The sequence below is a fragment of the Ochotona princeps genome, chromosome 1, assembly GCF_030435755.1.
Source record: "Ochotona princeps isolate mOchPri1 chromosome 1, mOchPri1.hap1, whole genome shotgun sequence".
NCBI classification, from domain to species: Eukaryota; Metazoa; Chordata; class Mammalia; order Lagomorpha; family Ochotonidae; genus Ochotona; species Ochotona princeps.
In genome coordinates, this window is record NC_080832.1 from 97,914,313 (window position 1) to 97,931,023 (window position 16,711).

Genomic DNA, 16,711 nt, shown 5'->3' on the forward strand with positions numbered 1-16,711 from the left:
GTTTGTACTCTCATATCTTGTCATATACTTCCTCTTAGAGCATGTGGTTTGAAAGCAGGGGATAAACTTGATCTCATCATGTTCATCTTTAGGGTGCACTGCATAATCTCTACAAATAGAAGATGTTCATTAAGTAGTTATTGATCAGAGGTAGCCTTGTGGCACAGCAAGTTAATCTGCTGTCTGTGACGTTAGTATTCTCTTTGAACTATGATGCATGTCCCAGCTGCCTCACTTCTTACTTAGCTCTTTGCTAATGCATCTGGGAACAGGGAAAGATGGTTCAAATGCTTAGGCTCCTGAACTGCTGAGGTAAAACCAGCTGAAGTTTCAGGATCTAACCTTCAGCCTGGCTCATTTCCTATAGTTGTAGCCATTTAGGAGGTGAACCATTGGATGGCAAATCTGTCTGTCTCTCTCACCCCCACTCTCTTTCCTGCCTCTCTGTCATGCTGTCTTTAAAAAAAAGGAAGAAAAAGGAAAAAAAGGTTTGTTGTTTGAAATTGTAGCATTAGTATTGGTTTTGAAAGCAAAGTTTCAAAATTTTGTAAAACTCTAAAATTTTGTGGAAAATGAAATGAAAAATAAGTTTACTTTTATGCAAAGCATCTTTGAAATTATAATTCAGAATATTTTCATAATGTGCATTGTTTATGCGAACCTTTCTGAGATTTCTTGATGCTTTCAAGAACTTCCATAAAATAAGTCAAGTTGGTAAGATTTTTGTGTCTTCTCTGCTCTACCAGTACCATTTATTTTGTATTATTATTTTAGAGAAAAGGAAATACTACTCTGTTAATCATATTCATCGATTTGAAGACAGTTATCAAGTTAAACTCACATTTGAGTGTAAAAACTATACAGTTTATCATACATGAAGTGCTGGTGTACTATTACATACAAGGACATAACTGGGCCCGGCGGCGTGGCCTAGTGGCTAAAGTCCTCGCCTTGAATGCCCCGGGTCCCATATGGGCGCCGGTTCTAATCCCGGCAGCTCCACTTCCCATCAAGCTCCCTGCTTGTGGCCTGGGAAAGCAGTTGAGGACGGCCCAATGCATTGGGACCCTGCACCCGCGTGGGAGACCCGGAAGAGGTTCCTGGTTCCCGGCTTCGGATCGGCGTGCACCGGCCCGTTGCGGCTCACTTGGGGAGTGAATCAGTGGATGGAAGATCTTCCTCTCTGTCTCTCCTCCTCTCTGTATATCTGACTTTGTAATAAAATAAATAAATCTTTAAAAAAAAAAAGGACATAACTGCTTGCTCTAAAGAGCTCCTACAGCATCAAAATCAACACTATACAATCAAGATACAATGTGAACATAAATGTAATTTGAAATTTTCCAAAAGCCACATTAGAAAGTTCAAAGAACTAAGAGAAGAATTTAATAATATATTCATTGCATATTTATTTTTATTAAATTAATCTAATGCTATCTATTCTAAACATTCTCTTTCAATATATTATGTAAATTACTAATGAGATATCTTATATCCCTTTTCACATATCAACTCTTCAAAATCTAGTGTATATTTTATGCTCAGAGGCTGTGTTAATTGGGACTAACTAACTGTGTTAACTAAGCACTTAACACTGGTTGCTAACACAATGGACACTTTCTAGTTAAACATTTTAGATCATACTCAAAATTTTGTTGAGAAGGTTTGGTGGAGAGGCATTGCTTGATTCAAACCTGTTTCTTCCTCATCATATCCTCCTCATTTCAAAATCCTTTGTGGTTAGCAGCCTCAAAGTGGCAAAATGGTCATTTTGCTCTTTATGAAAGGAAAAAAAGAAGACCTAAGCCCCTTTGCCTTTTTTTTTAAAGATTTATTTATTTTTATTACAAAGTCAGATATACAGAGAGGAGGAGAGACAGAGAGGAAGATCTTCCATCCAATGATTTTTTCCCTAAGTGAGCACAATGGCCGGTACTGTGCAGATCAGAAGCCAGGAACCAGGAACCTCTTCTGGGTCTCCCACCCGGGTGCAGGGTCCCAAGGCTTTGGGCCGTCCTCAACTGCTTTCCCAGGCCACAAGCAGGGAGCTGGATGGGAAATGGAGCCACCGGGATTAGAACCGGCGCCCATATGGGATCCCGGGGTGTTCAAGGCGAGGACTTTAGCCACTAGGCCATGCCGCCAGGCCCAGCCCCTTTGTCTTGATAGCCACATGAGGTATTTAGCAATTGGATGATTCAGAAATCACAAATAACACCAATGCCTTTTATGAGAAGCAACTAGGATGCAAGCCCCACTTTGCATTGACTCTTTGGTGTACATATGCCTAAGTTTCTTATTCTTTCTATAACTGTTATTTTCTTTAATAAAAACTGGGAGTAGAATATTTATCAAAATCCCTTCCAGTTATTAAATTCCTCTTAATTGATGATTCTTGGAAATAGGACGTTTTGTTTTTCCTCAATTTCAGGGACTTCCAAACAAAATCATTTTTTTCCAGAAGAATTTGATCTTTAAGGTCTAGTAATTATAAATGGATTTAGGAAGTGAGAGAGGAAATATAAGACTCCTTGATTAGCTCTGGTTTACATGGACACAGGAAAAAATTGCAAGCGATTAAATGGGCTGCTGGCTTAGGAATCGATGATTTTTTCATTCATAAGTATCTCCAATTTCTGCCCTCAGGTCTCTGCTGTCTGGAGCCCATGCGGGTCAGTACTCCTTGGAAGTGCACTATGGGGGACAGGTGTTTTATAGCCCAAGTCCAGGATCAAAAGACAACTGCACTTTCAAGGTGAGTTTTAAGGCTGGAAGAATGCTTCACACAAACACACACAGTAACAGATAGACAGACAGATGTAGAGGGAGACAGAAATATAATCCATTTCTTAGTTTACTTCCCAAACAGCCACAATGACTGGGATTAGAAAAGGCCGAAGCCAGCAGCCTGAAACTACATCTGGGCCTTTACATGGGGCCTAAACACTTGGGCCATTATCCACGGCTTTCCAGGTGTATTACAGGGTGCTGAATTGAAACTGGAGCAACTAGGATGTGAAGCACAGCTATGGATGCTAACGTATCAGATGGTGGCTTAACATGCTACATCACAACACCAGCTCAAGGATGGAGGAGCATATATTTGCCTAGTGTGAGAAGAAATTTAGTCGTGAGCTTCAGACCCTATGTTAAGATTAAAGATGAGGGTTTAATCCTTGTCTGCCAGGCTCTGGCTAAATTCTTTATGTAATTATGTATAGTACAATGCTTAAAAATTATATGGATAGAGGCCAATCCCATGTCTCAACAGGTTAATCCTCCACCTTTAAGAGCTGGCATCCCATACCAGTGCTGGTTTATGTCCTGGCTGCTCCGCTTCCCATACAGGTCCTTGCTTGTGTCCTGAGAAAGCAGTGAAGGATGGGCCAATCCACTGGACCCTGTACTTGTGTGGGAGACTAGGTAGAGGCTCCCAGCTCCCGGCTCCCAGCTACTGGCTTCAGTTAGCTCAGCTCAGGCCATTGTACCCATTTGGGGAGTGAACCAACAGATGGAAGATCTCTCTCCGTGTCTCCTCTCTGTAAATATAGCTTTAAAATAAAAATAAATCTTTAAGCAATTATGGGGAGATATTTACTATCATGTTTTAGAATACGAACAATTTGAAACACAGGGAGATTAAATAGTTTGCCTATGTCATGCAGTTCATAAAGAACAGAACCAAGATTTAAACCTCCATCTTGTTCAAAATATCACCTACAGGGAACTCCACAGGGGGGCCATAAAGGTTGTCTTTCTGAGATCATGCTCGGGCTGAGAGTGGCTAAGGGCCTCAGGGACCCACGTTCACTGGTGAAGTGACCCACCTTTCCCTTTGTGCTATGGTGGCTTTCTGCTACTCTTTCCAATACCAGACTCCATGGACGTTTGCTGGTATAATTCTTCATGCTCAGATATACTGAAAAGGAAGCTGAAACAGAAATAGCTGAGGGCCTGGCGGCATGGCCTAGTGGCTAAAGTCCTCACCTTGAACATCCCGGGATCCCATATGGGCGCTTCCCATCCAGCTCCCTGCTTGTGGCCTGGGAAAGCAGTCAAGGACAGCCCAATGCTTTGGGTTCCTGCACCCAGGTGGGAGACCCAGAAGAGGTTCCTGGTTCCTGGCTTCTGATCTGCACAGCACCGGCCATTGTGCTCACTTAGGGAAAGAATCATCGGATGGAAGATCTTCCTATCTCTCCTCCTCTCTGTATATCTGACTTTGTAATAAAAATAAATAAATCTTTTAAAAAAGAGAGAGAAATAGCTGAAGCAGAGAGAGTGCTCACTTATTTTAAAGCTGACTTATTTTAAATTTAAATTTAAATTTTAAATTTAAATGCTGACTTATTTTAAAGCCGCATTACCTTTACTATGACTTGAGTTTATGTTTGGTTTAGTTCACCATCCATTTCAGATTAGTTTTAACCCAAAAGTCTTGGGAATGTTAGGTCTTAGATTTTTCATAAAAAAGCAGATTTTTTCAATATTGTTACTTGATCTGGTTGTTCTTCACATAGGGTGCCACTGAGTAGGAGCTGTTCAAGGAGTGTAATTTAGTCACCAATGCATGCTGCTTTAAAACAAGACTTCACTCTCAAATGTCATCTCTAATATGATCCCCATTTTTTACAGCTTATTTTTGAAACTTAGAGTTTGCTCTTGATTTGTATCAACACCTTGTGTCTCAGTCAACAGACTTCTATTTTCTGGAAGTTTTGATTCTGCACATATGCAGCAAGAAGTCATAAAAAGATCAACCTTTCTCAGTAAGACTTGCACCTCCACCTATTCACTGTCTTAGGGAATGTAACAAAAGATACACAGCTGAATGTTCTCCGTTACACCATAGTAGTTTACTTACTTATTAAAAGATCAGTAAGGAGACAGAGAGGGAAGGAAGAGAAACATATCTTCAAATTGCACATGCAGGAAATGAGTCCATGAGTGGTTCCCCTAGCTCAGAGAATTGATGAAAAAGCACCAGGGCATGCAATTAATGAGAGGCAGTCCAAGCTCCATTTGATGCAGGGTATCCCTTTGATTTGGGACTGGGACTCAGGGAACCACACATATGAAAAATTAATTCCATCTTGCCAGTCCACTCCAAAGAGCCTGCTGTGGGCACTGACAAGCTTGAACAACTCACAGAAGGTTTATCAAGCAGCTGGTGGCCATGGCTTTACTGTTCTAATCTGCTACTTTTCTTCTCCCTAGCTTGGTGTTGCTGACCTAACTTGGGCGCCAGGATCAGCATGTGAGATGCTTGATTTGGAAGCTTATTAATTTTTCATTTAGCTGTTTTGCTAGCTTAGTGGGTGACTGGGGATATCTTTCTCTTAGAAATGCGCCGGTTTATGCTGTGTTGGCTCAGAGAGACTCACAAGTGAATCTCTTTTTAAGGTTCAATTTTGAGCCTGTCCCATGAATCCAAGGAGTTGGAAAGAGTGATGCAGTGGCAATATTCCACACAGATTTTAGTTGAAAGATCAATCAGTCTAACATTTCGTTTTATAAATCAAAAGGTATAATTCCTTCTTTGGTTTGTACTTGATTGTTCCAGCTGCCTCAGTTTCTAACATCTGAGAGATGGGGCAATGATCGTTACTTCACTAGGTTCTCCTGATAAAGTTCCAATATAGAGGGAGATGGAGGCATGAGTGTAAAAGTTGACAGGAAGAACAGAGTGAGGAATGATTGGCTGGCTGGTGTGCATGGAATTGCATTAATCTTTATCTTTTGGTGGGGTCGGAGCCAGCTCCCACTCTGAAATCATAGCATCCTTTCTTTTGATCCCAGACTGTATATTCTTCCTGTGAGCTGCATTCTAGCCTTTTCTTTCAGAAAATGAGAAAACTGGCTTTGACAGCAGACTATTCAACCATATGAGTCAATACCAGACCTCTACCCTCCACTCCTTCCCCCACACCTGTCAAGCTGCATCAGCTTTGTTAAATCTGTTGTTGATGTCTGATTATGGCTGTTGATTAACAGCAGAGTTATTCTTTGGAGATAGTCTTACTTGGAAATATGGACTACTGGGATACTGGAAGCAGACCAAACAAAACAGTTTTCTGTAATCTGTTGGCCACTGGGAAGGCATTCCAAAGACTCACAAGAAGTGGGGATACTAACTATCCTTGGGTGAGTTTTTGGCTTATGAATCAAATCTTGGTCAATCTGTCCTCTGCTTCTCTATTTCTTCAGTTGAGTCCCCATGTGATTCCTTGTTGGAGCAATGTGCTTATTTTAGATTAACCTAAATTTCTACGCGTGAACTGCAATTCTAGGAGAGTTTCCTTCCTCATTGTCCTTCCAGGCAGCATAGGAGTTAACAGATCAGGATACATCTGCCATTAAAAAAAAAAATCAAATGTTTTGCACAGAGCAGCCTCGGTATGGGGTGTGGCAGCAATTGGCCTCTGTGGATCTGGGGTCAATAGATGATGTGCTTCAGAAGGAGCAGTGTAAACTGACTCAGTGTCCAACCAGGCATTTCCAGGATGCAACCTCTCCATAGGAGCTGCATTACTCCTTCTTGAAGAGCAATGTTGCTTTCTATTCCTTGAAGTTTTCTTTTTCTTTCTTCTTCTTTTTAAAAAATAATTTGCATCTCAATTGGTGCTTTCCATTTCTCCCTAAAAACACCTCATTCATGTTTCCATCCAACTCTCCACCATTTTTGTGGGTTTTGTGATGCCTAAAAAGATGTTGGCTAATGATAATTTAGATTTCAATACTTCCAATTAAAAAAATGAACTGTTTTAGAAAGCTAACATTATTCACGACCCAATTACATAAAATTTATAATAATGAAATGAAAAATTGATATTCCAGATGATGGCTTGTCTATCTTTATGTTAAAAGGTTATTGGTATGGTACTCGCATAAGTAAAAAAAGGCTTGACAGACTTTTGACAACATGGTGCAGGATAGAGAGCTAAATGACCATGATCAGTTTGCCTTTACCTCATCCATAGAAGACATAGAATAATAACTTCATCTGCCCTTCAAAGATATATTATGAAGGTAAAAGGAAGTAGGTGTGAGGGTAATTTAAGAAAGCATAACTGTTGACTACATTAACCCAATGTCTTTTGAAGCATGACTGTTGTTTCCTGTGTTGGTGGATATTCTACTGAAATCATCCCTTAAAATATTTTTAAACAGTTTTCCAAGGCACAGACACCCATTGTTTACCATGTTAATCCATCTAGCGGAGTTCCAGGTAAGAAATCTTCTATCAAAGTAAGAGAATTTGTAAATCCCTTTGTCAAATTTTATTGCAAGCTCTTCTTTTTAGGCGAGTATTCTCTGCAATTAGACTTATGACGTTTTGGAAACAAGTTTCAACCTCTGGTTTGTCTTAAATCTGATTTGGTGTTACCTCTGGGTACTTTTATTCTATTACTTCAGTGATAACAAAAAGGGTCCAAACATGAACAGAAAGAGACCAAAATATCAAATCAGTTGATATTGGAGAGAGGAGGAAATGTAAGCCATAATTTGTTTTGATTTTGTAATCAGCCACTTAGCAACACACCTTTATTAGTCTTTGTGTACCAGATTATCTGCTAGTTATTTGCATGTATGAAATCATTAGATCTTAAAAAAAAACACAGTAACATCAGAATTGCTAGGATTCCCATTTTTGTAGATGGGGAAATGAGGTAGTAAGTGACAGTAATTTGCCTGAAGTCATAGAGTGAACAAATGGTATAGCTGTGACTTAAATCAGGGTGCACTTTAGCCTATGCTGTGGTTTATTGGATACCACTTGAAGACTATAAGCTCTGAAGCTCATTTGGGGATTTGTTTGTGAGTTAGAGTGCACACGATTTTACATTGGCCAGGAGAACAGAAGGGAAGAAGATTGTATAAAGCTGGGGATTTACATAAAAAGAATAAACTACAAATCTGAAATAAATTCAAGAATGTTAAATCTCTCTTAAGACTGAACAGTAAACATGGCCAGGATTATAGATGGTTTGCCATTTGATTTCCCATAAATTTCTACTGTGTTTCAGATTTTAAATATTTTATTTTAGCTATTATTTTTGAGATAACATTTTTAATTTACATTATGGTCAAAGGCTTGTTGGTTTCACTACATAAGTAGTTAGATAAAAAGTAGATCATAGCTCAACAGGAAAATTGGCACGGCTATACATGATAATCAAAAAAGGTGTTCAACTTCATTTGTACACAGCGATTTTAAAAAGATTTATTTCTTTTTATTTGAAATGCAGATTTACAGAGAGAAGGAAAAAGGAGAGATCTTTCATCCCCTAATTCACTCCCCAAATGGCCACAAAGGCCAGAACTGAGCTGATTCAAAGCTGGGAGCTAAGAGCTTCTTCTGGGTCTCCCATGTGAGTTCAGGGTCCTAAGGACTTGAGCCATCCTCCGTTGCCTTTCCAAGTCATCAACAGGGAGATGGATTGAAAGTGAAACAGCCAGGACCAGAACCAGCACCCATATGGGATGCTCGTATTTTCAGGCAGAGGATTAGCTTGTTCAGCCACTGTACTAGCTAGTCCTCATATACAGCAAATTTTAAAATAATCATGAAAATGTTGGAAACATAACAGTACATTTCCTATCAACTTGATAAATATTTAAAACAGATTTTGACAAAAAAAATATGGTTTTCATTTGTTTAGGGTTCCCAGAACGATATACCTGTGGAAATAAAAACTTAAATTTTTATATACAGTTGCATCTAAACACATAAATTGAACTGGTTTTGATTAGTTTTACTCATCAAAAATTTCAGAAAGACTATCTAACTTATTCAAAAGTGTATATTTGTTGAATGTGTGTGTAAATATAAATTTTATATTTGTGTATTTAAATTGTTTCCTGGAGAATATGAATTTAACATTACCTTATTTGTGTAACTTTTTCATAGATCTGCTCCCTTCTATTTCTCTGCATAATCAAGAACATGATACATTTTATTAAAAAGAGATGTGGTTTGTGTAAATCACATGCAGATGTTTGGGGTCCTGCTGTTCTGGAGATAGAAAGTTCCTATTTAGATGATGGTGATCTTGTTAGGGTCAGAGATGAGGAAAGAGCCAGCCAGTTGAGGTGTGATACAGCATGTCAGCTGGTACCAAGACCTGCCAAGCCCATTTCTCCTGCAGAGCTGGAGTTCTGCACACTGTCACCTCTGCTTTGTAGAGAAATGACTAGAGGCTGGCCTCACTGGAGTGGTCTCAAGTGGAATCCACATGGTTACATCTTTCCAATTTCAGATGATTACTTTTTTGTCATTTTGGAAACCTGACCACAGGATCAGTTAGGGAGATGGTGGAGGTGGTAGAGACAGGCAAGACAAAGTTTTTTGAGCGGTTGAATTTCTGAATGTGGTTATCAATCCTTCTCTGTAACACAAAGTTATCTAACAGTCTGGGTTAGTCATTCACAGTCTTTGTTGGGTTTATCTACTTAGAAACAAAACAAAAACCCGCAGGGATTCCTAATGTCTAAAACCCATGATTAGCTTTTTAAAAGTGTGCCCATAAAAATAGTCATGGTTGCAAAACCAGAAATTAGGTAATTTAACTTTATTGGACTTAAAGCAATTATTCTGCCAGTTTCTAGTGGTAGCAGAGGACTTGAGACTCCAGGCTTCTTCGCTCTATGACCTTGGTCTCCTTCGTTAGGTGTTGGTTCTTTCTGCCCATTTACCTTGCAAAATGAATGTGATAACTCTCAAAAAGTTCCTATTGTTGTAATGTAAGTCTTTCAATAACCACACTTGCTTATTAATAAGACACAAGTAGGGAACTATTTCGTGAGAATGCTTTTTGATGTTCTTAAGTGTCCACAGTGACTCCAAGAGTCTTCTGGGTCCAGTGATCTCTTCAACCTAAGGACCATTTTTCATCTAAAGTCTTGAGGCTTTGAGTCTCCACCCAAATTCTTGATATCTTAACATTATATATGATGTTGGAAGATTTCAGCATAAATGATTAAACCCTAATTATTTGGAGGGCATGTGCTTGCAGATGATTGTGGGGATATCTGAACTCTAACTGAATCTCCCATGCTGTTCTATGTCTGCTTCAAATTTCATGTAGTTCTGCAGGACGCTGTTTAGAAGTTTTTCAAACATGGAAGAATTCAGCATTTGTGTTTGGTAGGAGCTCCCACATTCTTTCAGAGATTTTAATTCTTGCATTTCATATTGGGATAGAACATATCCATATATCAATCGGTAAGGCAGACATGAACTATGCACATCCCCCATTTTTTTCCATCTTTGAATATAGGTGAATTTGTTGAATGAATGAAATATTCCAATGGTCTATGTAAATCTGATGTTTCTTACGACATTCTTTAGCTCCTGTCCAGTTGGGTCATCCATGACATTTATCTTTTACACTTTGAGGTGTAGAAGAAGTTAGAATCCCTGAAAACCCATTGGATTGCATATAATGAGAAAGTTAGTATTATATGTTCATTTTAATAAATGTTCAATAAAAATTGGTGTTTAAAAGTGTTCAAAGCACATTGTTCTTAAATCCCACATTGAGTGGATGGTCTACATGGAGACAAGAGAATGGAACGTCAGTGCATGGAAACTGGCCCTGCCTTCCTGAAACCCTCACTCTTTATGGGACTGTAAAGAATGATGATTGTTCCTTCCTTGCTTTATGTATAGACAATTCAGTCTATGATGAAAAACAATTGGTTTTTCGGCCTCACTGGCAGCTAAAATTTTTCGTTGGCTTGTATCATGGGCCATACAGTGGCAGTTTCCAATAAGTGTTAATTTTCTAAATCATAATCAACTTTGTCATAACGAGTACATATAACCAAAAAGAAACAAAGTTTATACTGTGTATTTAGAATTAGAGCTTAAAACATTAAAATAGGACTTTGATATTTTTTAGTTTCATTTCTTCAAAGCACTTTTTTGCTTATTAAATTCTTCATTGACTCCTAGATCATGCAGTAGCATCATTTTCTTATAAAAAGGTTCATGATTTTGCTTTTCATTTCTTCAGCGACACATTAGTCAATCAGTAGCATGTTATTTAACTTCATGGTGTTGTTACTTTCTTTTTTTTCTCTCTCTCTCTTCTTTCTGTTGTTGATTTTGTTTCGTGGCTTTTCATTTATGGAGATGTATGGTAATTGTGTTGTGGAGACTGTCATTTCCAGATGTGAGGGTATGGTATAGTGTGCTTCTCTACTTCTGGATCGAGGATGGATTCCCAGTGAAACTGTTGGATGTGTCAGGACAATGGGATGCTACACTCTCTGCCATTGTCAATGATTGCAATGATGGACTTATGATTGTTTATGAGGAACTATGCTGTTATAATGATATGGGGGAACTCAGTGTGTGACAGGGATTTGGAGAGGGGGTAGGGGAAATTCCAGGGCCTATGGAACTGTATGATAAAATGATAATAATAATAAAATACGGAAAAAACTTCAAAAAATTAAATTAAATTTTAAAAAATCTTAAAACAGGAAACCTAATATATGTGCATGGCTGGATTTTCACTGGAAAACTAGAAACATTTGATTTTGATGATGAGTACATTGACAGGTAAGCATCTTTATTTTTGTGTTTAGCTAGCTAAACATTTGTGTATGGTTATGACTTTTTGGAATTAGCTTTCCTGATAGCAACAAATTGTAAGCAGCTGATGCAGAATTGCTGTTTATCTCTTTGAAGTTTAAGTTCTTCCATAAGGTAGTCTTTAATAAACTTTGGTAATATAGTTACAATTTTTTGTCTGGCTGAGAGTTGACTGATTTAACCTTCAGGAACAGTCCTCAGGCATCTGCACTGAAACCGAGTAAATCCTGAGCAGGATGCTTCTAATCAAGTTTGGCGTGACTTTTGTCAGTCATGTTTGCTAAGAACACTGTTATTGTTTTTGTAATTTTTGTTTCCATTTTAAAATCTAGCCCTCTGCTCTTGGAATCTCAAGGAGACAAATGGGTCACTCCTTGCTCTCTTATAAACAGGCAGACAGGAAGCCGGTGAGTGTCTTTTTTTTTTTTTGCCACCACAGATGTTTTTTCAGTTCTTCTTTGTGAATACAGCATACTCATTCAAATTTGTTTCAAAATATGAGTTACAACTGTTGACTGTGATATGTTTATATTTGCTGGAAAAGACACAGGAATTATTAGAAAATGCAATTAAAGTGGATCCTGAAATATTTGTTGAAAAACCCCGCATGCTTGTGAAGGGTTGTTCTAATGCCTTGCATTTATTATCATTCAATACACTTGAGTATCCATAGCTATTAGTTACACATTATAGAAGAGGAAACTGAGGCACTGAGAGGTTAAGGACTTGTTCAAGTTTCACAGAAAGCAAGTGGCAGACCTGGAGTTTAAATTCCAACTCATTGGCAAACCTCTAGAATTCATGCTCTTAGCTACTCTACTATAATAACTAGCCAAAGAAAACAACAAATTTGATTTAAATGAATATGTACATGGTCAGTTCAGACAACTGACATGTTAGATTTTAATTTCAGTCCTACTGGGTGGATTCATTTTTAGACTATCACAAGAATTATACTCTCTAGCGTAGCTTTTTGGTATTAGCACTTAATAGAGTCAGTTTCTATAACAGTTTCCTCATGGTATCTCTGTTAGTTTAGCTGTGCCTTTTTTAAAAATTCATGCTTGATAATAGGTCTTTTTTGATAAAAAGAATTTTCAATACTTGTCATATAACAGATTTTGGAAAGAAAAGGTTAACTGGAAATTGCAAGTAAGTTAATTTCTTTCTGTTACACTGGTATACCTGAATGGTGGCATAAATACTGATCATATCACTAGTTAGTATTAACCAACTTGTTTGAGGGAGTTCATTTACCTTCAGCACCTGTCAACAGTTTCTGGCTATTTGCCTTTTCTGTTGTGTTTTGCTTTTCTGGTTAATGAGTCAGTAATTCTGCGTTGTCTGATTCTAACCTCATTTTACTTTCCTTAGCTATCCTATTCAGGAAGATCATGGTCTTGGGACTCTGCAGTGCCGTGTGGAAGGCGACTACATTGGTCAGAGAAGTAACATCATTTTAAGTCTTATCCATTTCTTTCTCCGTATTAAAAAATAGTATAAAAAACTGGTTCTCATGAGGGTGATATTAATACCACTTGAGAGCTTCCTGAGAAAACATTGCAAGAAGCAGGTCACATATGAAATAATTTAATCCTCACCAGTAAACTTGTGAGGTTGGTGAATTATATTTGCTTTGTAGGTGAAAAGACTGAAACTAATAATTAGAATATTGGGATTAAATTGGTCTTGGTTGAACTCCAACCCTGGGCTCTTACCTGCTATAGAATAGTACATTTATCTTTATACTGTTTGAAGTCATTATTGCTGATGGCGCTAAGGTTGTGATGTGTTTATTTTGGGCACTTTTTAAAGATTTACACATTTGGGCAGTAACTTGATGACTTAATTGTCTTTGGGTTTGTAGCAGCAATAGGCTGGCTTAGGGAGTCAGAATGATTTCTGTATTTATGTTTGTTTCTTTGTGTTACAGGCTCCCAAAATGTTAGCTTCTCAGTATTTAACAAAGGAAAGTAAGTAACAGAGTAGAACAAGCCTCATTGTCTCATTGTCTACTTTTCATATTTTTGTTTTTACTTTAACCTTTTCATCCTGAGAAATCCCAAACCTACAAAAACAAAATAACAATGAAACATAATGAACTTTATTTCCTTTATTGGACAAATATAACTGTGTCCCATGCATTCATATAAAAGCAATATAAGTCTTCAATGTAGTGATGGTGCAGAATTTTGCGAATTGCCTCTTTAGCAATATGAAAGTATTATGAATTAAAAACTGTCATGTGTGTTTTATGTAGTATATAGTTTTAGTTTGATGCAATGCCTTATGCAATTCTTGGAAATTTCTTCTTCAATTTGAAAGGAATCCAAATTTGGTCAAGCTTCTGGACAGGTAATCTGTAATGTAGGATTTCTGTGTGTCTCATTGCATCTGTGTTGCCATATAATTTGCCTGGCATTTTCCTTACAAGTGTATTACTTTGCTAATACTAATTTTATTGTGATGATTATAATACATTAGCTGTAGCTATAAAGCTTAGAATATGGAGATTACCTCTTCCTGCATAAACAGAATATATACTGATTGCTATTATAGACCAATTCAGTACTAGGGCATTGATGTCCGTCATTCCATTTAATGTTTGTGATACCCTGTAAAGTAGGTATTTGTCCCATATAACATTTTATATATCAGCAAATAATAAGCTTAAACTCATTGGTTTTCTATCCATTATAATGATCCAACTATTCTAAAGCTCAGTAAAACTATTAGAAACTATAACTGTAAAATGTATAAGTTATATGATAAAGTAACCCATCACTAGCAGTTACTTCACAATCTTCCTTCCAGGAGATAAATTTAAAAATACATTCTAAAATATATTTTCATTCAAAATACAACTTTCTGTTTTTGAAGATCAATGGTACATAAGAGTGCATGGCTGATCAGTGCTAAGCAAGACCTTTTCCTGTATCAGACACACGCAGGTAATATTTTGCGTTGTCATGCGCCCCTTGTTCCTCCCCTCATGTCTCACTGCTTCTCTTTCTTCTGTATGACCATTAGCACCTGAAACTGCATTTACAATGAGAGATGATATTTTGGTTTTTCTTGGCACAATGTTGCTTACGTAAGTGTCAGCTTTAGTTACTATACTCAAAGAGGTTTGATGATAAACTCTTACACAAAGTATATAGAAATAGAATATATGAAAGACAAGATGTTATGCATTTATATGTGTTCCAAAAAAATCAGAAAAGGGTGATACTTAAAAATCTCAAAGCTTATCTTTCCAATACTCTATATCTGAACATTTATTCAATAATTTAAGATTTGCCAATATAGATGCTAAATTATCGTATTGCCATCAGATGCATACTTTGTCATACCAAAAAGTGAGTGCTGAAGATTGAAAAATTTATGTGAAATTATGAACTCAGTTTGTTAGAAAAATTGGTTACTAAAGAAGAGTACTTAGGGTCAACATTATGGGGTGCTGGTTTGTGTCCTAAGTTGCTCTACTTCTGATTCAGCTCCCTGCTAATGAGCTTAGAAAGATAGCAGACAATGGTCCAAGTTCTTGGGCCTCTACCACCCAATTGGGAGATCTGGAGGAACTCCTTGGCTCCTTTCTTTGGCCTGGTTCAGATTGGCTGTTGAAGCCATTTTGGGAGGGAATCAGGGGATGGAAGATTTTATTTCTCCTTTTCTCTCTGCAATTCTATCTTTCAAATGAATGAATGAATTGATGAATGAGTCTTTGAAACACAAGACTTATTTTTTATTTTTTTTAAGAATCTTACTGAGTTGATTAGGGTACAAAGGGTCAAGGGCTACAGGGTGAAAGTGGGTAATACCATTGTTTCCACACTAATATTATCATTTTAAAATACAAGATTTAATAAATGAATCTTTTTAAAAAGAGTGCTTAAATTGTCGAGTTAAACATACTCGCAAAGGCACAAAAAAATGCCTCTGGGTAGGTTCAGATTCCAGAAACAGTCAAAATCTTCCTTTGCCTAAAGTGTAAGATATCTCAAAAGTCACCTGGAAAATACTATTCACTGTTTAGATTGCACAATCCATAATCGCTGAATTTGGCACTTTCCTTTATGCTGCATCAGATTTTATTTTTCAGAGACAGTGACTGAGAGTGAGAGTGAGAGTTCCTATTTGCTGGCATTCTCTGCAAATGCCCATATAGGCCAGGTTAGGTCAAGCAAATTTGGGGTTTGGGAACACAATCCAGATCTCCCACATGGGTAACGGAAAAAAAACTACAGGAGCTATTGGCATTACCTCATAGGGTCTGCACTGGTCATTAATTGGGATCAAAAGCCAGGCTGGCAACTGAATCCAGGCATTCCAATGTGGAATGTGGACTTCTTAACCCTGTAACAAATACCCAGGCTTTCTTTTCTTTAAGCAGAATAACTACTCCATTTGAGGGTAAATATGAAGAAACATCTGTGTTAATTTTTCAAGTAATGGCATAAATGAAGTTTATTTTGAATGTTTTTCATATAATTGCATTATTTATTACATATTGTTATGAGATTGATAATGGCTGCATTTTTTTTTTTTTTTTTTTTTTTTTACAGAGGAGGACTTAGGTTCAGGGAAGCAAAGCCAGAAAGTGCATACCTAATTCTAACTCCAATGCATATTTCAAGCATGCTATGAGATGTATGTTCTTTTTTATTATTTATATTTATTGGAAAGTCAGATTTACAGAGAGAAGGAGAGAGAGAAAGATCTTCCAATTGCTGGTTCACTCCCCAAGCAGCCACAATGGCTGGAGCTGAGCCAATTTGAAGCCAGGAGTTACTTCCGGGTCTCCCACAAGGGTGCAGGGTCACAGGGCTTTGGGCTTTGCTTGACTGCTTTCCCAGGCCATAAGCAAGGAGCTGGAAAGTGGAAGTGGAGCAGTTGGGACATGAACAGATGCCCATATGGGACCCTGGTGCATGCAAGGCAAGAAATTTAGCCACTAGGCTACTGCACCGGACCTGAGATATATACTCTTGAAGCCATATCACCCCTAACTTTTTTTTGAGTATGTGTATTACTGTCAAATTCTAGAATGCTAGACAGATTTCAAGTATCTCTGATAATGCAGCTAGGAAGGGCCTTTAAAAATTCATC

At 37.6% G+C, this 16,711-nt stretch overlaps 1 protein-coding gene across 1 annotated transcript in view; it reads left to right on the plus strand.

The window, feature by feature from the left end:
- Nucleotides 1-16,711, plus strand: part of PKHD1 (PKHD1 ciliary IPT domain containing fibrocystin/polyductin) — a 440,412-nt gene that overhangs the window by 4,491 nt on the left and 419,210 nt on the right. The window contains exons 4-10 of the mRNA XM_058662233.1: nt 2,647-2,755; nt 7,171-7,228; nt 11,491-11,569; nt 11,935-12,009; nt 12,977-13,041; nt 13,536-13,575; nt 14,483-14,553. Of these exons, the coding sequence (XP_058518216.1) occupies nt 2,647-2,755; nt 7,171-7,228; nt 11,491-11,569; nt 11,935-12,009; nt 12,977-13,041; nt 13,536-13,575; nt 14,483-14,553 (497 nt within the window). The remainder of the gene's footprint in view (nt 1-2,646; nt 2,756-7,170; nt 7,229-11,490; nt 11,570-11,934; nt 12,010-12,976; nt 13,042-13,535; nt 13,576-14,482; nt 14,554-16,711) is intronic.